General features: G+C 39.3%; 1 protein-coding gene across 1 annotated transcript in view; it reads right to left on the reverse strand.

Annotated features, from left to right (window-relative positions):
- Positions 1–17048: 17048 nt before the first annotated feature.
- The window catches only part of LOC126765272 (homeotic protein caudal), a 124865-nt gene continuing 115047 nt past the window's right edge, over positions 17049–26866 (reverse strand). The window contains exon 2 of the mRNA XM_050482981.1: positions 17049–17606. Coding sequence (XP_050338938.1) covers positions 17149–17606 — 458 coding nt within the window. The 3' untranslated portion in view covers positions 17049–17148. The remainder of the gene's footprint in view (positions 17607–26866) is intronic.

The raw sequence follows: 26866 nt of genomic DNA on the forward strand, positions 1-26866 counted from the left end.
CCCTTTATGATATTTTGTTGGTTTTAGTAAATTATTATTTGTAGTATATTTTGCGGTTTTTTCTCGGTTTATTGTTTACGGTTTATATATCGGTTTTTTCGGCTGTTGGCAAAAAGCATAGTTTAACGACCGGCCTGGTTAGTGTTCCAGTTTGCGTGCGGAGATCGACTACGCGAATATGACCATCGGAGCTGTAGTAAAGCTTCTCTATGCAGCCAAGCCGCTATTCGGTATGGGGGATACAATCGTCATTGATCAAGACACAATCTCCAAGGTGTGGCACTTTTTTTTGGAGGATGGAGTTATGTGTAGAAGTTCACGCAAGTGAGGAAAGTTCTCTGATCGCCATTCACTTGGGAGTGGCCAGAAACGATTCTTTTACACATGGTTCAAGCAGATGACTACTTCCGGTCTTTGACCAAGTATCCTCTGGGTAGCCTAAGAACATCCGTTCGAAGGCGAGCTAATGTGTGAAGGCGAAATATCCCCTACATAGGGTTGTGCGCTGGGTTTGGGACCCGCCATGTAAAAAACCCCCCCCAATGAAATCTAAATGACAGCCTCGGATGAGAGACCCCCCTTTTGATGACGACCATGGCAAAGGAAATAAGGACTACGATTTGAGGGTGTGCACCTGGAATGTCCGGACCCTTAATTGGGAAGGTGCGGCTGCCCAGCTGGTTGATGTCCACGCGAAAATAAAGGCTGACATCACCGCTGTCCAAGAAATGCGATGGACGGGACAAGGACAGAGACGAGTAGGTCCTTGTGACATTTACTACAGTGGCCATATAAAGGAGTGCAAGTTTGGTGTTGGATTCGTGGTGGGAGAGAGACTCCGTCGCCGAGTACTATCATTCACTCCGGTGAATGAACGTCTAGCCACAATCCGCATCAAAGCGAGGTTCTTCAACATATCGCTGATTTGCGACCACGATCGAAAAACTACCAACCAGATCGATCATGTTGTGATAGACGGAAGACACGTGTCCAGTGTTTTAGATGTGCGTGCGCTCCGAGGTCCTAACATTGACCACTACCTTGTTGCAGCCAAGATTCACACCCGCCTCTGTGCAGCAAAAACGCACGCCAACAAACACAAGGAAGGTTCGACGTCGAGAAGCTGCAATCACAACAGACAGCCGAACGATTTTCTACTCGGTTTGCACTCCTGTTCTCTGAGAGCACTCGTCAACAACTCCGTATAAGGGAACTGTGGGACGGCATTTCAAATTCCTTACGTATAGCTGCAACCGATGCCATTGGTTTTCGGAAAGTGCAAAAGAACAGCTGGTACGACGAGGAGTGCCGTGGTGCCTAGGTACAGAATATGTGAACCCAGTGCTTAACTTTTTGCCGAAAACATTGGTCAATGTGTGAGATATTAGGTCATTTCACGCGCTAACACGTGTTTGATTGATTGTCGTTTCTTTTAAATCGTTCGTGAGTTATAGCGTCGCTAACATGAAGCAAAATAAAGAGAAAATACGGCATATTTTACAGTACTACTACGATAAAGGCAAAAATGCATCTCAAGCCGCCAATAAAATTTGTGCAGTTTATGGACCCGATACAGTTTCCATTTCCACTGCACAACGATGGTTTCAACGTTTTCGTTCTGGAGCAGAGGTGGTCGAAGATGCACCATGCTCCGAAAGGCCTGTCGTCGAAAATTGCGATAAAATCGCTGAATTGGTCGAAAGAGACCGGCATAGTAGCAGCCGTAGCATCGGTCAAGAGCTGGGCATGAGTCATCAAAAATTCATTTCAATTTCAATAGAAAAAAAATTCAATAAAAATACTGTAAGACTTTTTTGACAACCTAATATATACTTGAAATTCAAAGAGAATGCTTTCTTGAAAGTAGTATGTCTGCCACAATGGGTTGAATCAGGTCCAAACTTCCCTTAGCTGCCATATAAGTACCTAACACAACAATTTTTGAATTTCCGGGAGACTTTGTACCGCATTGATCAGCCAATATGTGAGTTATCTTAATAAAATTTAGAAAGCATGTTTTTCCTATAACGGCTTAGCTCTCCCTAAATTGGTTTTTTGAGTTTTTATAAAGCATAGCTATAAAATTTCCTATTTATTATTAAATATACTGTAGGTTAGGTTAGGTTAATCTGGTAGACCAATAAGCCATTGCCCTCGATTAAGTAGAAATTAAGTTGCTTCCTCTTGGCAACACCTTCAATTAGCCATCCTGGCCCCCCAAGGCAAAAATTTAGCCTAGTAAAGGCTGGAGTTGTTGCAGCGTAGCTATCACGCTGCTTAGATCGGTTGGACGGCGGGTTTGTGGCCTTGTACGGTGCCGCCGTGTTGCGTTGTGGTGGTGTCGCGAACGCAAGTCGTCCTGAAGGGTTACTGACCTTCGCGGTGGCTGTCGTTTGGAACGTCTTTTACTCCCGTGGTTGCGCGGGGCAGAGTGTCGTCCGGTCTCGGGGATGGTGATGCGGTGTAGAATAGTATGGTGCGTAAGAATACACATTTGGCACACATAGCCGGACGTACACTCCAGTGTTGTGTGGGTAGGCGACAGGCAACTCAGGCAATGGCCATGGGCCCGGGCAACCTGCTGGAGTTGCTGAGGTGGCATCCCTTTAAATATGCCGCAGTGTGGCATCCTGTGACAGCGACAACACAGAGGACACCGAATGCGAGGTGGCTCATTCGGTAGCGACGTCGGAGTTGCTCGGGTCGCACTGCGTTGTTGCCGCGATGGTTCGCGGCGCTGGTGTTGGGACAGCTTCAGGGCGTGGAACATGGACAGCCGAACGGATGGTTGGCATTGGTGCTGTTGCCGCATCGATATTCATATTTGTCTATAGAAGAGGTTATTATAATTATATATTTGTGAAATATATTTGTGAACTAATGTTGCCACGTGGTTTGGCATGAGTGGGTCGTTATGTGGATCGATCCTTTATGATATTTTGTTGGTTTTAGTAAATTATTATTTGTAGTATATTTTGCGGTTTTTTCTCGGTTTATTCTTTACGGTTTATATATCGGTTTTTTCGGCTGTTGGCAAAAAGCATAGTTTAACGACCGGCCTGGTTAGTGTTCCAGTTTGCGTGCGGAGATCGACTACGCGAATATGACCATCGGAGCTGTAGTAAAGCTTCTCTATGCAGCCAAGCCGCTATTCGGTAGGGGGATACAATCGTCATTGATCAAGACACAATCTCCAAGCTGAGGCACTTTTGGAAGATGGAGTTATGTGTAGAAGTTCACGCAAGTGAGGAAAGTTCTCTGATCGCCATTCACTTGGGAGTGGCCAGAAACGATTCTTTTACACATGGTTCAAGCAGATGACTACTTCCGGTCTTTGACCAAGTATCCTCTGGGTAGCCTAAGAACATCCGTTCGAAGGCGAGCTAATGTGAGAAGGCGAAATATCCCCTACATAGGGTTGTGCGCTGGGTTTGGGACCCGCCACGTAAAAAACCCCCCCAATGAAATCTAAACGACAGCCTCGGATGAGAGACCACCCTTTTGATGACGACCATGGCAAACGAAATACGGACTACGATTTGAGGGTATGCACCTGGAATGTCCGGACCCTTAATTGGGAAGGTGCGGCTGCTCAGCTGGTTGATGTCCTCGCGGACTACGATTTGAGGGTATGCACCTGGAATGTCCGGACCCTTAATTGGGAAGGTGCGGCTGCTCAGCTGGTTGATGTCCTCGCGAAAATAAAGGCTGACATCACCGCCGTCCAAGAAATGCGATGGGCGGGACAAGGACAGAGACGAGTAGGTCCTTGTGACATTTACTACAGTGGCCATATAAAGGAGTGCAAGTTTGGTGTTGGATTCGTGGTGGGAGAGAGACTCCGTCGCCGAGTACTATCATTCACTCCGGTGAATGAACGTCTAGCCACAATCCGCATCAAAGCGAGGTTCTTCAACATATCGCTGATTTGCGCCCACGATCGAAAAACTACCAACCAGATCGATCATGTTGTGATAGACAGAAGACACGTGTCCAGTGTTTTAGATGTGCGTGCGCTCCGAGGTCCTAACATCGACCACTACCTTGTTGCAGCCAAGATTCGCACCCGCCTCTGTGCAGCAAAAAAAGCACGCCAACAAACACAAGGAAGGTTCGACGTCGTGAACCCGCAATCGCAACAGATAGCCGAACGATTTTCTACTCGACTTGCACTGCTGCTCTCTGAGAGCACTCGTCAACAGCTCGGTATAAGGGAACTGTGGGACGGCATTTCAAATTCCTTACGTACAGCTGCAACCGAAACCATTGGTTTTCGGAAAGAGCAAAAGAACAGCTGGTACGACGAGGAGTGCCATGTCGCAGCGGAGAGAAAACAGGCTGCCTACCTCGCAACGTTACGATCGACCACTACACCTGCGGGATGGGATACATACCGAGAGTTGAAGAGGGAAGCGAGACGCATTTGCGTCGAAGAGCTTGATAAGCTGACCGACAGGGGTAATGCTCGAAAATTCTACGAAAAAATGCGGCGGCTTACAGACGGTTTCAAGACCGGAGCATACTCTTGTAGAACACAAAAAGATGATCTAGTCACCGATGCCTAGAGCATACTGAGATTATGGAGGGAACACTTCGCCAGCCTGCTGAATGGCAGTCAACGGACAACACCAAGAGAAGGAGAAGCCGATTCCTCAATCGATGACGATGGAGCAGACGTTCCATCACCCGAACATGAAGAAGTTCGAATAGCAATTGCCGTCCTGAAGAACAACAAAGTAGCAGGGGCCCACAGATTGCCGGCCGAGCTATTCAAACACGGCGGCGAAGAACTGATGAGGAGCATGCATCAGCTTCTTTGTAAAATATGGTCGGACAAAAGCATGCCCAGCGATTGGAATTTAAGTGTGCTATGCCTAATCGATAAAAAAGGAGACCCCACAATCTGCGCCAACTACCGTGGGATAAGCCTTCTCAACATCACATATAATGTTCTATCGAGCGTATTGTGTGAAAGATTAAAGCCCACCGTTAACAAACTGATTGGACCTTACCAGTGTGGCTTTAGACCTGGCAAATCAACAACCGACCAGATATTCACCATGCGCCAAATCTTGTACCCGTGAAAGAATAGTCGGCACACACCACCACTTCGTCGATTTCAAAGCTGCTTTCGGCAGCCCGAAAGGAGCTGCATGTATGCCCCGATGTCTGAATTTGGTATCCCCGCAAAACTAAATGGCCGTGTAAAGTGACGTTGAGCAACACGGTTTTAGACAAGGCGACTCCCTATAGTGCGACTTCTTCAATCTGCTGCTGGAGAAAATTATTCGAGCTGCAGAACTTAATCGAGCAGGTACAATCTTTTATAAGATCTGCTGGCGTATGCCGATGATATTGATATCATCGGCCTCAACACCCGCGCCGTTAGTTCTGCTTTCTGTAGGCTGGACAAGGAAGCACAGATAATGGGTCTGGTAGTGAACGAGGGCAAGACGAAATATCTCCTGACATCAAACAAACAGTCGTCGCACTCGCGACTTGGCTCTCACGTCACTGCTGACAGTCATAACTTTGAAGTTGTTGATAATTTCGTCTATTTAGGAACCAATATTAGCACCACCAACAATGTCAGCCTGGATATCCAACGCAGGATTGCTCTTGCCAACAGGTGCTGCTTCGGACTGAGTAAGCAATTGAAAAGTAAAGTCCTCTCTCGACAAACAAAAACCAAACTCTATAAGTCACTCATAACAACCGGTGAGTCGACGTTACGAGTTTTCGAGAGAAAAATTCTGCGAAAGATTTATGGTCCTTTGCGCATTGGCCACGGCGAATATCGCATTCGATGGCACGATGTGCTGTACGAGGTGTACGACGACATTGACATAGTTCATCGAATTAAAAGACAGCGGCTACGCTGGCTAGGTCATGTTGTACGGATGGATGAAAACACTCCAGCTCTGAAAGTATTCGACGCAGTACCCGTCGGGGGAAGCAGAGGAAGAGGAAGACCTCCACTCCGTTGGAAGGACCAAGTGGAGAAGGACCTGGCTTCGCTTGGAATATCCAATTGCCGCCACGTGGCGAAAAGGAGAAACGACTGGCGCGCTGTTGTTAACTCGGCTATAATCGCGTAAGCGGTGTCTACGCAAATTAAGAAGAAGAAGAAGATGCGCTTTTTTGGTGTTTTCCACGGATACCTTCTGTGAAGGTTCTTTAAATAATCTTCTTTCCATCGGCGACTGAATTCATGATGTAGAATTTTAATTCTTTCCCATCTGTTTAATAAGGAGAGCGTCTCCACGACTGTCTCAGGTGTGGCCAGAATGGGCGCTCCTTTAAAAAAATGGCTGAGATTGAGAGCAGTGAAATCTGAGGGATCTTGCGAGAGAGCTACGAGAGGCCGTGAGTTGAGAACGGGTTCAATTGTAGTTAACAATGTCATAAATTCTTCATAATTGAATTTATAGTTACCAGCTACTTCTTGAAATGAGTTTTGAAGCTTTTTACAGCTGATTCCCATAAACCGCCCATATGAGGAGCACTTGGGGGATGAACTGCCAATTGATACCTAGCGGAGCGTGTTTTTGGACAATGTCAGGTGAGATTTGTTTCATGAAATCTACAAACTGTTTTTCTGTAGCTCGTTGTGCTCCGATAAATGTTTTGCCATTATCGTTCATTATTTTTGATGGAAAGCCACGTCGTCCGACGAAGCGAGCAAATGCCGCGAGAAAAGCCTCCGTTGTCAGATTAGTACATAGCTCAAGGTGTACTGCCTTTGTCGTGAAACATCCAAAGACAGCCACATAGTCCTTCACTAGGGTGCGAGATCTTAGCATGGACGCCTTTATCTGAAAAGGCCCAGCAAAATCGACCTCTGTGGTGGTGAAGGGCGGAGCAAAATTGCAGCATTCAGGTGGAAGGGCTTCGCATTTTCTGCTTATGCATAGTGCAGATCTTGCACATGAAAATGCACTTCTTTATTTGGGGCTTAAGTCGGGGTATATACAACTCTTGGCGAACCATATGTTGCATGAGGCGATGTTCGGCGTGGAGCAGTAGTATGTGGATGTATGCGATGAACAAGGTGGCAAACGGACACCTTTCTGGTATAATTAAAGGGTGGCGTTTATTATATGTTAGGCTTGAATTAGCAAGCCGACCATTCGCTCGAAGCAGACCTTTCGCGTCTAGAAATGGATTTAATACTAAGAGTGAGCTCTTTTTATCAATCGGCTTCAGTTCTCTTAATAATGAAATGTCGCGGCTGAAGTAGCGCGTTTGGGTTGATGCGATAAGGGCGAGTTTGCCTTTTGCAAGTCTTGGTGCATCAAAGTATCGCATTGGGGATGGGTTGCACCTTTAACTTTATGCTTGAGTCGCTCTATGAATCTGAGCATATAGGCGACTACCCTGAGCGCAGGGGGGAACGATGAGAATCGTTCAAAAATATCAGTATCATCCAAGGTTGTATAATAAGTGTGGATTTTTCGACTTTCTGGGGCAATTATGTGGCGCATGGGCGACTGTAGCCAAGAATCAGGAGATTCTGTTAACCATTCCAAAAGAGGGTCGAGGTGGCGACATGCAGAGGTTTGCATTGTTTTGTACCTAGATCAGCAAGCTTTTCAGCACTGGCTACGTGTCGCCAAGTGGCTGATCCTACTATGTCAAGTATTTGAGACGTTCTGTTAGAAATATATGTTTTCCACGCATGTGGTGGTTTTTCCAACTAGGCTTGAACTATTTCGGAATGGGACCATAGATATAACTTGTATTTTGCCATGCTCAAGTTGGTCTGCACCATGGAAACTAGCTTTGCTAGTAGCAGAGCACCACAGAGTTCAAGTCGTGGTAGACTTATCGTTTTTAGAGGTACAACTTTTGCTTTTGCCGCCAGTAGGTGGCTTGTGGTTGCAATATCACTTTATGTGCGCACATAGATAGTGGCACAATATGCCTATTCAGAGGCGTCGCAGAAGCCGTGTAGTTCCACTTTATATTCGGGGGAATAGTTTTCCCACCATGGAATTTGTATCTGCGAAATGTTTTTTAGGTTATTAGCAAACTGGGAGCACTTTTCTAAGGGAAGAGGCTTCAGTTGTTCATCCCAGTCGGTTCCGTCTAGCCATAATTCTTGGATCAGGATTTTTGCTTGTATCATAATTGGCGAAAGCTATCCTTTGTAGTATAGGAAAATTGATCAGATATCGCATTTCATTGGATGCCTAGTGTTGTACTTCCCTTTTCGAATATAAGGAAATTAGTATCCAACAAATGGTCTTTAGGAATATTTTTTTAAATATTTGGGTGATTGGCTGTAATCTTTTTTAAAGGAATCCCTGCGGTATTGAGGGCATTTATTACCTGTGATAATCTATCGTATGCTAGTGGAAGGCTGTGGCTTCCCGACAGGATATCGACTACATACGTCTGTGTTTTTAGCACTTGTGTTGCCAGAGGAAATACTGAATTTGTGTCCAGTTCGCGGAGTGAACGAATGGCTAAATATGGAGCACAGTTTACGCCAAAGGTTACTGTTTTTAATTTAAAGTCGCGTAGTGGACTATTGGCAGATTTTCGGAAAATAATTCGCTGAAAATCTTGATCGTCTTTATGTAGGACTATTTTTCGATATATCTTTTCGACATCCTCACTAAATACGTATTTGTATATACGCCAATTTAATACGAGGAGCTTTAAATCTGGTTGGAGGGTGGGTCCCGTAAATAGAATGTCATTTAGGGAATTCCCCGATCTAGTGGTTCTTGAGGCATTGAAGACAACTCTAACTTTTGTTGTTTTTTTGTCAGGCTTTACTACTGTATGATGTGGCAATTAGAATGACTAATATTTGCCTATTATGATTTTTTCACATGGGCTTACTTCCTCCATGTGATCTACATGAAGATGTTATTTTAAGACACTATCATAATCTTGTTTCAGCTCACCTTTACTAAGTTTGATTTTTTTCCATACTTAGAAACTGCTGTATTGCAGAGGTGCGAGAGTGATCTAAGGCGAGTGTGTCTGGAAATTGTTGTTTTAATGGTAGTTGTACGACATACCGACCATTATCTGATCAAGTAGTTGTGGCTTTATAAAAGTCTTCACAATACTGATCTTCTGGTGTTGTAATCGAAATGGGGGGGAGCTCTTCTAACTCCCAAAATTTCCTCAAATGTGATTTAAGGTATTCGTTGGATATTTGTTCAACTTGAGTTGTCATGGTAGAAACTGTTTCAGTAACTAGTACACTTAGTATCCAACCGAAGATAGTGTTCGGAGCTAGAAGGGTGTTTGAGATTTTTTCAACACCTTCTAATACAATTTGCGGTATAACATCGCTGCCTATTAGGGTGTCTATTTGAGCTGGGGTGTTGCAGTTGGGATCTGCTAGAGTCAGGTGTGAAACCTTATCCCAATGCTTGCTTGCTTATTTATTTGTTAGCTTGGAAGCATGTTTGTTAGTTGCGGTAAGACAATAGCATCTGCTTGAATGCGCTTATTCGCTTGGGGGGAAATTAGGGTAATGGGTCATATTTTATTAGAGTTTTGTACTACTCTTCCGCCCATTCCCGTAATTTCAAATTTAGCTTTCGTTGTTGGCAGTTTTAGTTTATTTTATGCCTTAGAGTAAATGATCGTTGTGATCCTTGGTCTATTTAGACTCTAAGTTTAAACAGTTCTCCTCCGTGTTCGATGGAGACAACTGCTATTGCTAGTAATACCTTAGTTTGATTCTCGCTGTGTAGCGTTTGAGTTTTTAATGTCTTTGAGCAGCATGGTGTCTCTTGGCAAATTTCGAGATTTTGTGTTTCGGGAGTTGCTGTTGCAACTAAACCCGTGTCTTTTCTTGAGAATGCGCTACCTTGAGGTGTGTTGGGAGACATGTTGTAATGTAACATGGAATGATGTCTTTTATGACAATATACGCAGTTAAATTTGCAATTAGTAACGTTGTGTGCGTGGGACAAGCAGTTTATACAGAGTCTTTTTGACCTGACAAATTCTTCCTTTCGTTTATACATATTAAATTTTTTAAACTTCTAGCAAGATTAATTTTATATCCTCCTGTACATATGTAGTTCGCATGACGTATGTTTGTTCTGTTCAGATGTGAACTATTGTGCTTTGAAAAAGCTTCTATTTAAATTGTTGTTGTTATTGACTTGGGCTCTATACAATTTTTGCGCTTGCGATAATTTTGGATGGTTTATGTACACGGCAGTAAACAAGTCCCGGAAAAACGGCCATTGTTCATAAACTCCATGAAATATTTCTGTATCGCATCCTGGCACTTTGAGGTGAATGTCAGAACTTGCTTCTTGGGCTTGTATTTGTGGCAGCTCTACTCTCGAATGGGGAGTAGGTGCGAATTGGTTTAATGAGTTTTAGTTGATCTGCGATCATAATTTTTGTGTTTTCATACTGGTGTAAGCAGTTTTCAAATTTGGCGTAAGCAGAAGATTTAACATGTTCTACCCGGGGCATTTTTTGCGTCTTCGTATACAGCGCGTGCACGAGAAACCAAGTTGTTCGTTCAACGGAACTCTTCTACTGCGCAATATGCACGCAAAACCAACTTGTTCGTTCGCGGAAGTTTTCTACTGCGCAATAGTTTTCGTTATTGTGAACTGACAATTTTGTGAATTTTGAAGGTGTTCGGTTAGTTGAATAGCGATTTCTAAAATATTTTAATAACCACTCTAACTTTTGGAAATTTATTCTATCAAAATTTACCATTGGAATTATGAATTCAGACGATGACTTATAGAAAATATAAAATTCTCGAAGAAAAATTCGTAGAATATATTCATCATCGGAGTCGGAAGGTGAGGATTCAGACAAAATTCAGCAAGATTGGAGTCGTGTTATAACAGATTCTGCGCTCTTTGAAGAATCTAATTTTTATTTTAGATACTAAGTTTGAAGAATTATTATTTTTACTTTTGAAAATAACTAAATTTTTTCTTGCTTCAGAAAGAACTGCAAAAATAAATTTTGTTTATGTTGAAAACACCTGTAATAAATATAAATTTATAATTTCCAATCTATTTTGTTTTATTTCTTTCTAGTATGGTTTTTTTAGCATGGTTTTTGAATTAAAAGTATAAACATTTGTGTACCGTATGGTTTTTTTAGTATGGTTTTTTTAGCATGGTTTTTGAATTAAAAGTATAAACATTTGTGTACCGCCGGTGCTACACACCGCCAGATAAATGAATTTGCCTGTGCACTTCGTTTATCTGGCGGCGTGTACCACCGGTGGTACAAAATTATTTCTGACGATAACGGGTAGAACGTGTCAAAGTTTTCTGGTAGATCTGAATCGTCAGTATCTACAATTGCGTCATTTGCAGCTTGGAGACGTGTCCAAAAATTTTCAATTGTTTGGCCTTTTATTTTTAGCGCCGATTCAGAATTTTCTTGGATCGGCGAAGAAGCAATCGAGTGCAGTATTTTATTAAACAGTCACTTTCAGAAATGAATTTAGAGTATGATATGTCTTTCCCCCTCTTTTGTTTTCTAGCACCTTGCTTAGAGCGTGTAGCTTCTGAAGGTGTACATGAACTCTTATCGTCAGAAATCATTTTGGGAATTTTCAAGAATTGAAATGTTTTAGATTCTTTTGAATCTATATTCATTTAGAGAATATAAATTTGTAAAATATCTTATATATATATTTTTTTTCAGAGTATACTGAGAACTTTATCAACCGAAAACTCTTTTAGGTAAATAGAGTTTTTATTTCCGATAAAATTAATAAAATCCGCGTTTATAGTTCTTATAACTCGCAGTTGTATTTACTTGCGATGGCGTTTATGTTTATTATTATTGTAATAATAATATTATTAAAATAATTTTTTTCTTAAATGTATTGTACATATGTGTTATGTGCACTTTTCATGTTCTTTTTCACAAAGAGAGAGGTATTTTATTAAAAATTGTTTGCCGATTAGGACTTTGAATATATGTTCATATACATGTAAATAATATACATATATTGTTTATGTATATAAACCAGTATTTCTTTAGAAGAAAAATTGTTATAATTTGTTTTGAATTGCCGCACAGTTTATTTTTGCGAAATATTGCAATAACTTTCCTTTAAATTTGAAGTTTTTATTATAATTTTTAATGTATTAATTATATGCTATGTGTGGGATATATGTTTAGAAGTTTTTATATACTTGTATAACTATAGCAGTGGTCGGCATTTCATAGCAAAATTTTGCAAACTAACTTCACACGTACGCTTACGCTCTATCGTTCAGTCGTTGTCGAGTTAACATCACGCGAGACTATTGCGCAAAACCAAATATGCCCTGCGAGAAATATTTTATGATTCTAAATGGCTTTGGTGCCATGCAATGCCTTTTATTGTCCAAGTCTTTTAAAAATAATAGGGAATATATCCTTAAAAGACATTTTGTTAATTTTTATTATACTATTAATTATTTAGATTCGATGCTTAATTTTAATTCCAATTTCTCACTGGGCTACTTTTTTTCGTGCTCACCAACACAGTGACAGATCCTCTCATGCCGACCACTGGTCTAGAAATTTAATTTTGGCGGTACGAATATACCGAAGAAGAGAAATTGTAATGTGCAGGTATTTAACCTCTGCACTTATTTGTAAGTATGTATATACAGCTGTCAAAAAAAGTATTCGATATGTAACGACTTCTGCGAATAGTGATGCATAAAAACAATATTATCAACAAAAACAAATAACTTTTGAATGATTTGGTACAAATATGATTTCAGCTTCTATTGTGGAAATTATTGTAACACAAAAACAAACTAAATCAGAAAGTTAACGGTATTAATATTCAAAAGCAATTAAGCAAGCAAAATAAGTATTCGACATTTAAAAAAATTCAATGAAAACGTAATAATAATGAAAAATTAATATTTTGTTTGTTTTTCCTCTGCGAAGAATAACTTCCCTTAAACGTCTTGGCATCGATTTCACCAAATTTTTGGTTACCTTTGTATCGATTTTAAGCCATTCTTCTTTCAAGACCCTCTCCATTTGATTTTTGCTGGCAAAGTGACGCTCTCTCAATCGTTTCTCCAAAATGCTTATCTTGAGTGGGTGTTAGAGCGTGGTGTATAATGTGAGTAACAAATAATGATGTGGTGAGTGTGGGGAATGTGGCGTACCAATGTTGCGTACAAAGATGTGTGGGATGGTGTTGACGGGCAGAAGTGGGAAGGCTGATACTCATTTAGCCAGTCTTTTTGAATCAACTACAAAAGTTTTTCCAGGATTCTCGCTTTGTTCTGCGCACTAACTTCTTTTAGTCCCTTAGGAGATCTTTATATTCGTTCTAACAGTCCTCGCTTTCTGATAGCTTGGCCCAGTTGAAGCGTTCCCGTACTTTGCGTCTGCAAGACCCAAGCTTTTTGTTTCACCAGGGAAAAGCTGTAATTATGGCGCTCGTAAATACAATGTCGCCCTTTTCAAGCTCTTCATATGAGTTGTGCACGCAAGGTCTAAGTCTCTTACTTTATAGTATCTGCCTCTAGAAGGGATTTCTCCTGACTTCGTTTCTGATCTTTGATTCCGATCTAATGGAGAAGTATATGTACATATGGTCAGAGAACGACGGTGTGCTCAGCACTCTCCAGTTTTATACCAGTGCATGTATAGGGTTATGTGTAGAACGTTTCTAGAAGTGGGTCCTATGTAGGTAGGTTCCTCATCTCGATTAGATTGATTACTTTGTAAAATATAATTAAGTAGGGACTCACCTCGTTGATTGAAGTGGGACCCCAAACTGTATGATCGTTAGCATCGGCGCCCACCATCAACGCCTGCTTCCTTCTGCTGAATTTAGCCGCCAAACTTTGGAGCTCTGCTGTTGACGCCTCGCTCTACTGTAGCATGTAGCAGGATGTAAGAAGTAGAGATTCATCCTTGCCACCCTTCACCGCCACAACCGTCAGGTCAACTGTGGAAAGAGTGTAATCAATGTGTGAAAATAGTTTTTTCCTAACCAAAATGGCTGATCTTCCCTTGTTAGTTACGCTTGGGGTGTATGTTATATAATTATGTGACTTCAGCCCAGCGACCACGTTACCCGATGCAATCCATGGTTCCTGGCGTAAATCCACGTTTTCCTTCCCTCGATTGAGAAGAAGCTCAGCCGAGGCGATCTTTCTCTTGTAGAGGTTCACTTGGTGTACCCTCAGCTCTTGGTTTGGCACCATCAGGCTGTTGACTGGGTTTTGCCTCCACCTCCACTTCCTGTAGGACAAGTGAAGTAGCCATGATCTCTTCAATTCCGAGATCCTTTTCTACTTCGCCCGTCTCCAGCGTGTTTTTGTTTCCGTCCGCGAGGTGGCGCTTCTTGAGGCAAAGAAACATGCTTCCCGTCCCCACGCTATCCCCCAACCTCGCGTACAGATAATTCTCAGGCGCTTTATTGATCTGGAGGATGTACTCTGAACGCGACGGTCAAATGCCGTTTCGCAATCTCACTGGGCGCCGCCGCTGCATTGGACGTTGTCGGTTTGTCGTCCGCGTTGTTGACGCCTAGCTTCCCAGCTACGTCTTTGCGCTTCCTCTTTTTCAGCGATATGCTCTTCAATGCGATTAGCATTCGCTGTGTCCAAAGCATAACACCTATTACAAGTGGCGAAATGTGCCCGGCCGTTCTTCACCTCCTCTCTCGCCCAAACCAGCCGTTTCATCTCTTCTTCCTTCTGGCTGAACTTGCTTCGAAGCGGTTGCATATTCCGACCGCCGCCTTGTATCTCTCTTTTGCCTTCAACCCCTTTTTGCGTGGCTTCTTCCGGGACCCTCTCCTGTTACCAGAGTGGGAACCGAGGCTGCACAGGATAGCGAAGAAGTTCTTTTTCTATTTCTGGGTTAATGCTAACAGCGCTTTCATCGTCAGAGTATTCATGGACGAACGCACCCGTGCGCTATAAAGCTGGTTTGGCAGTAGCCCTAAAACCACCGCAACCTGATTGGGAAGATATGTCAGCCTTTGCTAGGAGTCGCCTGCCTACAATGTAATGCCTTTGCCAGAAACCAAATTGAGATCATGACATTGTAAGCAGCGACAGCCAATGCCTAAAAGACACCCGCGCTGAGGATACAGCTAAGAGGATTTTTGCCGACCTAGATATACCGTAGCGTACTGTATATAATGTACCAAGTCTTTTGAGACCAATAATTTTAGAACGTATGGAGTGACTAGTGATATTCAATCCGATTTTATCCATTTTCAACACTACATTGTCCTTAGAAAAAATTTTAGAATGATATTCAGTATCGGGGTATTTTTAAAAAGGACGTATCAAACCTTGTAGACATTATTTACGCAGAGTTATGTTTTAAGACATCGTAGTTGGTGCATGCGATTATAGTCGAGTTTCCCTTTTTATACTCTTGCAACTAGTTGCTATAGAGCATTATTGTTTTATTCACGTAACGGTTGTACGTCACCTAAAGCAAAGCGAGATAGATATAGGATTGTATATAAAGAAGTTTTTAGAATGACGAAAAAAATTTAAATCCGGTTGACAGTCTGTCTGTCCGTCCGTGAAAGCTGTATCTTGAGTAAAAATTGAGATATCTAGATAAAGCTTGTATGTGGGTTCCTTAGTACAAAAAACAATCCGGGTTCGTAGATGGACGTAATCGGACCACAAACCGCCATTAACCGAAAACATATAAAGTGCGATAACTAAGCACTAAATATGGATATAAAGCTGTAGTTTGGTACAGAGAATCGCAAAATCAAGTGACACCTGTGGAAAAAATGTTTTGGAAAACTGGGCGTGGCCTGCCCTTTAACAAGTTTAATGGACATATCTCCTAAGCCACTTAAGCTACAACAACCACATTTGCTGAGTACAAATCTTATAACAAATTCTACCGACAGTGTGGAAATGGATGAAATTGGAAAAATACTCGGCTCACTCCCATATAACGGTACTGTTAAAAACTACTAAAAGCGCGATAAATCAATGACTAAATATGCCAGAGATATTAAATTTTACCACTGAGATGGTATGATAGAGCTTTATGAAAGCCAGTATGAAAATTGGAGGATGGGCGTGGCATCGCCCACTTTTTGGTGAAATCCCATATCTTGGGACCCGACCAACCAATTTCGACAAAATTTAGTACATGGAATTCTCCTTACATCCTTATGCTACATTGCAAAAATGAAGTTGTACAACGACCACGCTTACTACCCATTTAGCACAATTATAAATTTCACAAATCAAGAAGCATTTAATATAACGGGATAAAACTTTGCACAAATAATTTCTCTAATATGTGCCACCTTATGACCATAGCTTGTTGTATTCCATTAAAAACTGTTCAATCCCCTAGGCACCGAATATTTAGGGACCATTACCTATAGTTGACTTTTAATCGAAAATGTCGGTCAATGTGTATATAACTGAAGTTAAGGGAGAATCATCCTCTTATAATGGTATGTCTGTATATCAAAAATCGGTTGAATCAGACCAATCGAACCAATACTTCCCTTAGCCCTCATATACTTAAATAAAGGTTTTTGAATTTATATAAGTTATCCCAATGAAAATAAAAGAGCGTGTTTTGCTCATAACAGAGTATCTTTGTGCCTAAACTAGATAAATTTGAACGAAAGCTTGGCCTAGCTCCTATATAACTAATATCAGGATTTTCGAAAATCCGGCTGACTTTACTGCATATGATTGGTTTTACACCTTAAAGTATTTCCCTAACTTTGCAACTGGACAAGTTGCAAGAGTATAAAACAGTTCGGTTGCACCCGAGCTTAGCGCTTCCTTACTTCTTTATTATTATTTTTTTTTTCGTAATCCTTAATGCGTTTGCCATGGTCGTCATCAAAATGGGATCTCTTATCCGAAGCTTCTTCTTTTCAGTGATACGAAAAAAAAGAACCAGTCCACAACCCTGAGGAGGGACGGTTCGTCTTCTCAGTGTGAGCTGCTTGAGCATTGAATGGCACTCGAAATAATAGTTGAGACAACAAGAATAAGAACCATTTAAGTGTATTTTGTGTTTTCTTTTATATTTAGATTTTTATTTTTAAAAGTGTTTTCAGTTGTTTAATACCGTTCAACTATTACAAAAATTTTATTGTATGTTTTGCAATATTGTAATATTATATGTTGACTATTTTAAAATGTGATTGCAGTATTGTCAAAGTGGCATTGATGTTGTTACAGCTGCTGACAACGCTGTATGTTGTGGATGCACTGGATGTGAAGGTGGGGTTCCTACTGCGAACGGATGGTGATGACTTATGCGGTGCAAGCCAATAGTTGGCATATTTATAGTTGTCATTGAATGTAAAGTGTGTTGGAGGTGAAGCCCTGGTTCTATTTTTGGCTTTGGGACAATTGAATTCGGGTGGTCACATTGAGAAACTGAACCAGCTAGTATGGAAGTATCAGCATTTTTTTTGTTTTGCTTTCGTTCTTTAGCTCTTCTATTTTGAAACCAAATCTTCACTTGCCTTTCGGATAAAGAAAGAATTTGAGCCAGCTCAGTTTTACGACGTATAGTTATGTATCTTGATGTACAATATTCCTTTTCAAGCTCTAATCGCTGAAAATCGTTATATACCACTCTATATTTATCCTTCGTGCGAGTTTTGCCTGAAATAAAAAAAGAGATCGTTCATAATTGAATTAATGTAGATAACGGGTTTGTTTTTTCAAGTGGTATTAGCTAATTCACAAGTTGCATCACAAAACAACGGATAAACTGAAAACTAGCAGAAATTTGCTCGCAAAGACCTAAATGTTTTTTGAATAGAATTTTTATTTTAACAATTCGAAGCTTTTATAAAAAACAAAGCAAAAAATAGCTGATAATTTAGACAGCAGAAATAAAAATAGCAACCCCAGGCCTTTCTCAGACTCTTACGCTTTCAACTTGTATTCTATTCTGTTAGTTTTCTGGGCTGGCCGAATGGTTTTCTTGGCAACTATATTAATGTGAATTAGTATGTAAATGTAATCAGTTTTTTTACATATAATACAATTATGTATTTTTCTTAAGTCTTTCCGGTTTAGATTTTAATGATTCTGAGGCGTTTACAATCTATTCGTTTATCGTTATTATTATATAGTTTTGTTTACGTAATGGCTATTTGTAATACCTAAAGCAAATCGAGATAGATATGGAGTTATACTAAAACAGGTGTTGGAATTTCATAGCACAATTGTAAAAGCTGATCTACTTCTTTAAACGAAGAATGAGAAATATTCATGAATTTTAATTAATTGGAGTCTTCAATTTCGTGCTAACTGCGACTGTGTACAATTCCTCTCTTGCCGACGACTAATCTTTATTCTCGTAATTGATTATGATGACACTACGAGTTGAATTCCGGTTGACTGTGTCTCCAGCCCCCCGTTCGTGCAAGCATTAACTTGATTATTGTTTATATTTCGTATAAGAAGTTTCGAGTTTACAGTTATTTTTATACTTTTTTTACATAAATATATATGTATGTATATCTATCAGAAAAAAATGCTCACTGATTACCATATACTGACCAGTATACTCGTATATGGTACAAAATCTACCGGATATTTTAAAAAGTATTAGTATTTTTCAACATAACCGTTATTTGGAGGAAATTGCTATAATTTTTTTCTAGCTCTATTTATTAAACCTATTAGGTGCGGGGTCATGCCCATTTTTTTAATTTACAGTCTGTAGGTGCTTCTGGCTACTGCGATCCTTGTATGAATTACAGTTTTATATGTTAATTTGAAGCTTAGTTATAGTACTTTACCGGTTTTCGTTTTATGAAGTTTTGTAGGCGTGGCAATGATCCGAATAACCCATCTGTAATACCAACGTCCCTTGGTTGCTACAAGGTGCGTTCCACAGTAAACAGGACTTAAAAAAAAAAACCAAAAAAAAAGGTAACTTCGGCTGCACTGAAGCTAATATACCCTTCACAGGTGCATTTCTTTTAGTAACTATTGTTCAGTTTGTACGGAAGCTGTATGCTATAGTAATCCGATCTGAACAATTTTTTCGGATTTGTATGACAGCTATATGCTATAGTGAGCCAATCGGAATAATTACAATCTTCCGATATTACATTATTTCTATGAAATAACTCATACTAAATTTCGTGACGATATATCGTCAAATGGGGAAGTTTTCCATACCAGCATTAGATTCCGATCGTTAAGTTTGTATAGCAGCTATATGCTATAGTAAGCCGATCTGAAAAATGTCTTCGTATATTACATTATTATCTTAGAAAATAACCTGTGCCAACTTTTGTGAAGATACATTGTCAAATGTGAAAGTTTTCCATACAAGAATGTTATAGTGGTCCGATATCGGCAGTTCCGACAAATAAGCAGCTTCTTGACGAAAAAATGACGTTTGCAAAAATTGAACACGATATCTTAAAAACTGATGAACTAGTTCGTACATATACAGACGGAGAGACAGACAGACAGACGGATAGACAGATAGACGGACATGGCTAAATCGACTCAGCTCAACATACTGATCATTTATATATATACTTTTTAGGGTCTCCGACGCTTCCTTCTGGGTGTTACAAGCACCGTGGAAAACTTAAAATACCCTGTTCAGTAGGGCGGGTCAATTTAAAAATCGCCCATTGCTCTATGAATATTGTAGGGATCAAAATAAGAAACTTTGCCGAAGGAACCATACCTCTAAAACGAATTTTGATGTCCCCCAATTTGGGTCGATCTTTTGGCTAGGGGCAAATTTTGAAAAATCCCACTTTGACCCATTTAGAGTGCTCCAATCGAGTCCAAATGTATAACCGAACCCCACTACCTTTGGACGGCCGATCCACCCATGCCAGTGGCACACCCCCTGGAACTCCTCTGGGGGGTTCCCCATACAATCATTTCAGAAAATCACCATTTTTGGCCTTTACATGAAAAAATCAGCTAAATGGCTATGTTTTTTCTTTATTTTTATTTATTTATTTATAATAATATCTATTATTTCTCTTAAGAAATTTATTTAGTCAGAACATATGTAAATGAAAAAATTAATTTAAGTGAGTTATAGAAAGGAAACTAAAAAAAATTATTGTTTGAAGTCTTTTTTACTTTCAAGTCTGGGCAATTTCGCACGGCTCTCTAATGTCGTCGCCATAACAGCCTCTACATTTTCCGGTATAACCCGTTTGGAAACGCTAGCTAGCAATTGAACATGTCGTTCCGTTCCTTGTATGTGTGTTGGAATTTTTGGATCATTAAACGGTGGATCATCTTGATTTAAATATTCTTTCAATGTATCGTACGGAATGCTTCGCGTGAATGATGGTGCTAATACGATATTTATATCATTCAAATTGATCATTTCCGTATAACTTGTGCAATTAAAGTTTATATCTGGTTTTTTATAAACTCTAAGTTCCATTGGCTCGTCAACATCGGTTCGATAGCGCAGAATTTTCTTGATGGCACAGTCGCGCTTTTTTTCCTATCATCAAACAACATTGATAACAAGATATTTTCCGAATGCGCATAATATGAATTATCTTTAATTACTTGATTGACAATTTTGCGTAAACGAGGTTCTAGAAATCGTGACCAACCAATGAACTTGAAAAATAATGCACTGCCGTACACGACAGAGCTGTAATACTTGATATTGAAGTACATTGGCACATAACATTTAATTATAAATTCAACCAGAATTCTTAAATTTGCATCTGGATTTTCCGTTGTCACATATAATCGCAATAATCTAGCGGCCTTGGTGAGCCACCGAGAATGTACAATTTTCCCTGGTTTGATGTTAGCCAGATCCACCGGAACCACGCCACCTAGAAATTGCATGGGCCATGTCGTATAAGTACTTCGAATCGGTGGAAAATTCTTTTTTTTTCTGAAGCAGGGGGCATATTTTGCAACTCAATTTTCTGGAAGCCGTCCACTATCTAAAAATATAATACAATATAATAAAATAATTAAAAATGGTTGACAATTATAATAAATGAGTGATAGCAATAAATTACCGGAAGAGTTTCACAAGTTTCGATTTGACGGCTCAGTTTTCCGGTTGCCGATCTTGGTCCAGTGCTGGTTGATTTATCCAAAGCTTCAAACAAATGCCGAAACGGAAGTTCGTTGAAGTGTAGAAGGCAAACAAACCAATGCAATGGTCTTTTTAACAGCAATTCGAATCGTCGTATAATTCCACCGTGTGAGCCAGTGTTTGTTGGCTCACCGTCAGTGCATATTCCAATTAATGTATCCAGTGATATATTTTTATCGTTGAAAAAACCATTTAATTTGGTTGTTTTGTATTCAGCGGTTTCATGTTCCAGTCTTACGTTACCAATCAATTCAGAATTGGGTTCTCTCAAAATAACAAGATGAGGTTCTTTTACCATCCTAGTATGATACTTCTCATCAATTTTATCTATCGTTAAAGTATCATCTTTTCTGCCATCGAATGAAAACGCTAACAAATTGGTATCATCTAACCGTTTGCGAAGCACTTCTTGTCTGCATTTCTCTTTTTCTCTGCGAACTTTCGATTTATCTATGATGAGAGGTTGCCCATGCTTATCTCTAATTTTAAAATGTTGCAAAAGAGCGGTTCCCAATATTACTCTGTCAAGCACACTAAATCTGTCACATACCAAAGCAAAGTTAAAACAATCGTATCTCTCTGTGTATTGTGAACTTGTGCTTCTATCCATATCTTCCGGTGGCGGTGCGTATGTTGAATCATCGGGATCTTGGTATGTTGGCATTGATGACATAGACGTTGCTCCTTGCTTTTCAGTTTCCATCATAAATGCATTCATTGTTAGACTTCTCTGATTATGTTGATCGTGCATGAACTCTTTGAGGCGTTCGGGAACCCAGCCGCATGCACATGGAGCTGCCTTCAAATCGCATTTACATGTTCCAATGTAAAAAAATTCAGAGATTTTACATACTCTGTAAATTGTTGGGTGTTGTTTCTTCTCTTGATTTGCTCTTGATACTTGTCAAGCAATTTATTCAATTTATTACATCCACCTTTTTTCAGCATTATTTAAATACCAAGTTTTTCCCAAATTCCAATCAACTTATCTTGTACTTGAATAGTGAATGATTTATGGGAAAACTTTCTATGTTCTGTTTTAGCACGTTCGCTTAAGTAAAAATAATATCTCAAGATATCTAGATGCGTTGGTAAATTAAGATCAGTCAAATCAGTAGACACACCAAAAACAGTAACATCATGCTTGGGTATATGACTCATTGGGTTTTCGATAGTTGTTGATGTAGTTGCTTCATCTTGCGGTGTAGAGGATGGTGGATTCATTGTAAACTTTTTGGTTATGGAATGGTCACTTCACTTATTATTTTTTTTGAAATACCATAGTGGTTATTGCTTTAGTTCTCCTCACTTTTAGAGGTAATAAGAATGAAATGGTAATTTCAATTCTATTTCAAAATTTGCCCCTACTCAAAAGTTCGACCCAAATTGGGGGACACCAGAATTCGTTCAGAGGTATGGTTCCTTCGGCAAAGTTTCTTATTTTGATCCCTAGAATATGATTTTCATAGATCAATGGGCGATTTTTTTGTCTCCCCACAAATCGACCCGGCCTACTGTTCAGGGTATAAAAACAGAAAAAATGTTTTTTTTGGCAAAATCAATTTATTCAAAATAGTCTCTTCTGCTTCAATACAGCTTTTTGCACGATCCAAAAGCATGTCGAACGAGTGTTTTAGCTCGTTGGCCGGTATGGCTGCCAGTATGTCGGCGCAATCCTTTTGAATGGCTTCTACGTCTACATAACGCTTTCCTTTCATGGGCAAATGCATTTTTCGGAAAAGGAAGAAGTCGCACGGTGCCATATCAGGTGAATACGGGGAGTGGTTAATGGTTAAAAAAAAAATTTTGGTCACATAATAGGTCACAAGCGTCGAATCGAATGTTGGATTCTGAGCAATTTTTGGTCGTCAGTCAATTTGTGCCGAACAAACCGTGCACACACCTTTCGTAAGCCAAATTTTTCAGTCAAAATGCAATAAATCGATGTTTTGGAGATGTTTAATTCCATTTCCATCAATTTCAATGATGATTTCGGCTGATTTTGTTGATCGTCATTTATGTCTTCACGACCACTTTGAAAACGTTGAAACCACTCATGCACTCTGCTATGGGATAGGCAATCATCGGCATAAACTTGTTTCATCAATTGAAACGTTTCGGTAAAAGTTTTACCAATTGTAAAACAAAATTTAATCTTGACTCTTTGTTCGGAGCTCATTTTCGCACCGATCATACAAACATACTGACAAGAAATGTCATGTCTTCCTGGAAAATCGATAAAGATAGCAGATTCTAACGCACCAGTCGACTAATAGGTGGTACCACCAGAGGGCGCTAGACTCAAAAAGGCCTGTTTACTTTGGAACACACCTTGTAGGAAAGTTCCAAGTTACCAAGTTTCAAAAAATATGTTAATTTTTAATAAAATTTACGTTTGCATGGAGAGGGATCAAGCAGACAGTAACTCGAAATTTACCTCGTCTTGTAATGTGGGTGTTCCTGAATAGCCAGTTAAACTTCCGCTTGTTCCGATTAGAAATTACTTGATAGGGCGTATTTTTTTTATTATTACGGAGGATAACTGAATGAAATATTTGTCTTACTTATACAATAGATTAAGAGAAATTTTATTGTTGTATTTGAATTTAAAAATTAATTAAAAGTTATAGTAAAATGGCAATTAGATTATTGGCATTTGTTTAGAATGAATAAGTCTATCACGTCGTATTTACGGCACACATCTTTAATCTTCCGTGAAAGTCTTTAACTCCCCCTTTTCTCTTGCCGCCTCAAAGATCTCTTCTTACGTAACTGTTCTCACATTAAAACTTCAACTCCCACAAACGGCCATCCTGTTGTCGCAGTTGTTGATACGTCGCAGCTGTAGTTGTTGCGCTGATAGGACCTGTTACGTTTTTGAGCTAGCGTACATCATAAATTCTTGCTCTTGTTATTGTTATTTGGTATGGCCTCAGATATTTCCGATTTAATTAAAGACTACTACTAATTTGCATGTGTTTGAATGCCACCAATCCATCGATTTTATTCTGATGTGCATCTGAGCTTCAATGCGTTATTTGTTGAATAATCCGGATTAATGCAGGAGTTAGTGAAGATAACTCTGTTGCTAACTCCCATTTAATCCTCAAAATTTTAGAGAGTTAGCAGAATTTTCGTTAGCACCACTGTCAAAAATGACCAATTGTAATCTATTGTGAAAACAAGCAGCACTGACAGCTGTTTTTCTAATTTTCATGTCATGTTATGATGCAATTTTAAAAATAACGCTTTGATATGTTTTTGTAAAAATTGGTGTTAATCTTCTATCCATTTTCATTGAAAATATTACAAAAATGACAATCAGCTTTCTGTCACCTACAAATTTGGATCTGATGAAGTGCGCAGTTAATCCGGATTAACCCTGGCGTCTGTCAAGGGTATTAGTCTGTGATTTCTTTCTGAATACGATTGTGTATTTGGGAATCATTACTTGTTCGCATCTTTGCGCCTATCAATAATTCAAAAGACGATGTGTTTATACTTCTTGAAAACGTCAAATTCATTGTTTGTTGGACTCTTGCACGTGTTTGTACCATTTCGTTGGGAAATCTATATGGGGATTTAAATAATGATAACACAGGTCCACAAAAAAAGTCGATGAGAGGTTCCTTTGACCAAACATGGTGTGTTATATGTTTTTTAGGCCGCTCAAACCGAATCTGAAGTCCGTTTTGCTCCATCACGTCAGGATTTTTTCCTAACCTCAAAATACATATCGGATTTTACTTGACAGCAAAAAATTTAAAAATATTAAAGGATTTAGCTTAATTTTGGGATAGAGGGGTTTTGAGGGGTCCTTGCTACGAAACTAAAGACAAATTTTCAAAATACAAAATGGCGGATCCAATATGGCCTTCAAAATTTTCAAAAATTTCTTGAATTTTCAAAAAATTCTTCAATTTTTAAGAAATTCCTCAATTTTTATAAAATTTTGTATCAAGGAATTTTCGAGGTCATTGATTTCGAAGTTAAAGATAAATTTTCAAAATACAAAATGGCGGTCAGAAAAAAAATTCTTGAACTTTCGTAAAACTTTGTAACCCCTCTGTGCAAAGTTTTATGAAAGTTCAAGAATTTTTTTTCTGACCACCATTTTGCATTTTGAAAATTTATCTTTAATTTCGAAATCCATGACCTCGAAAATCGAAAAAATTAGGGTCGCTGATCACTTATTTAAAGTCAGATTTTCAAAATACAAAATAGAAAGTCCAATGTGGCTGTCGGATGTATAAAAATTTATTTAATGTTCACAAAACTTAGTATATACATACATAGATAATTATCTAGAAGTTTTTAGGGCCGCTGCCCACAAATTATATCGTGTGCCTGCATCCAGGGCACCTCCACGTGGTGACGGCGGGCAACCGAGTTGTTCCGTGATCCGGCAGAGTCCCTGGATCACGCTCCTTAAGGTGGGTCTGCAATGGGTTTAGTTGTACGTGTACGTGACCCTAATCCCATTTTAGAGAAGTAACACAAAAATTTTTGGGGAATACAAAAGATCCTAATTACGCAAATATTGTCAAGAAAAATTAAAAATTGGGAGGCCTAATGCATAATGTTCCTAATGCATCTAAAACTGCACTTTCCTCACTCACACGTCGAAAATTTTCCTGAAAATCTGGGTGACTTTAGTGAGGAACAGGGCGAGAGATTCCACTAGGATTTACAAGAGATGGAAAAGAGATATAAGGAGGTATGGAATGACCACATGTTAGCAGACTACTGTTGGTCACTAAAAAGAGAGACTTCAAATCCACATAAATAAAATGCACTACGAAGATCATTTGATACTAAAAAAACTCGTTACTATTAAATAAATTAATACAAACGAATCAGCCTTTTTGTATTTTGAAAATTTACCTTTAATTTCGAAATCAATGACCTCGAAAATCCCTTGATACAAAATTTTATAATAATTGAAGAAATTCTTAAAAATTTAAGAACTTTTTGAAAATTCAAAAATTTTTTGAAAACTTTGACGGCCATATTGTATCCGCCATTTTGTATTTTGAAAATTTGTCTTTAATTTCGTAAGCAAGGACCCCTCAAAACCCCTTTAATATTTTTAAACTTTTTTCCGTCAAGTAAAATCCGACATATATTTTGAGGTTAGAAAAAAATCCTTACGTGATGGAGCAAAACGGACTTCAGATTCGGTTTCAGCGGCCCAAAATACATGTAATACACCCTGTTTGGTCAAAGGAACCTTTCATCGATTTTTTTTTGTGGACCTGTGTAACATTCAGCCTCTCGGTCTGTCCGTTCAAGCGAGGTATCCCTGTTGTTATTCAAAATAGATGTACATAGCAGCAGCCCTGTCGCAGATAATATTCTCTCGATTTCCGGAAATCATGCTCTCATTTTGGAGCTTTGATTTGACTTCTGAGGTAGTTTTCAACTTTGAAGGATACTGAAAATGATGTAAATGAGTCAGGAACTGCAGGACTTGACACATTCTAATGGTTCATTCAGTTCCGTAACATCTTAACCCATTAACTCCCAAAGGTAAAAATAAATGGATATTTTATGGTTTTATTCTTTATTACGTTTAAACATACATAAAAAAAGAGAAAATAATTTAAAAAAATATTGATTAATTATTTTTCATTCCGTGAAATGCTGCGCCTACGCAACGTTGGGATTACCGAACTTATATTATACAAGCAAGTCATAAAAATACATTTAAAATATTTCACTTACGCTAATACTATAGCGATTAGCGTGAGTGAAATATTTTAAAACAATCAGCATGAAGATGTATTTGACATTTTTTACA

This window comes from Bactrocera neohumeralis, unplaced genomic scaffold (assembly GCF_024586455.1).
Source record: "Bactrocera neohumeralis isolate Rockhampton unplaced genomic scaffold, APGP_CSIRO_Bneo_wtdbg2-racon-allhic-juicebox.fasta_v2 cluster10, whole genome shotgun sequence".
NCBI classification, from domain to species: domain Eukaryota; kingdom Metazoa; phylum Arthropoda; class Insecta; order Diptera; family Tephritidae; genus Bactrocera; species Bactrocera neohumeralis.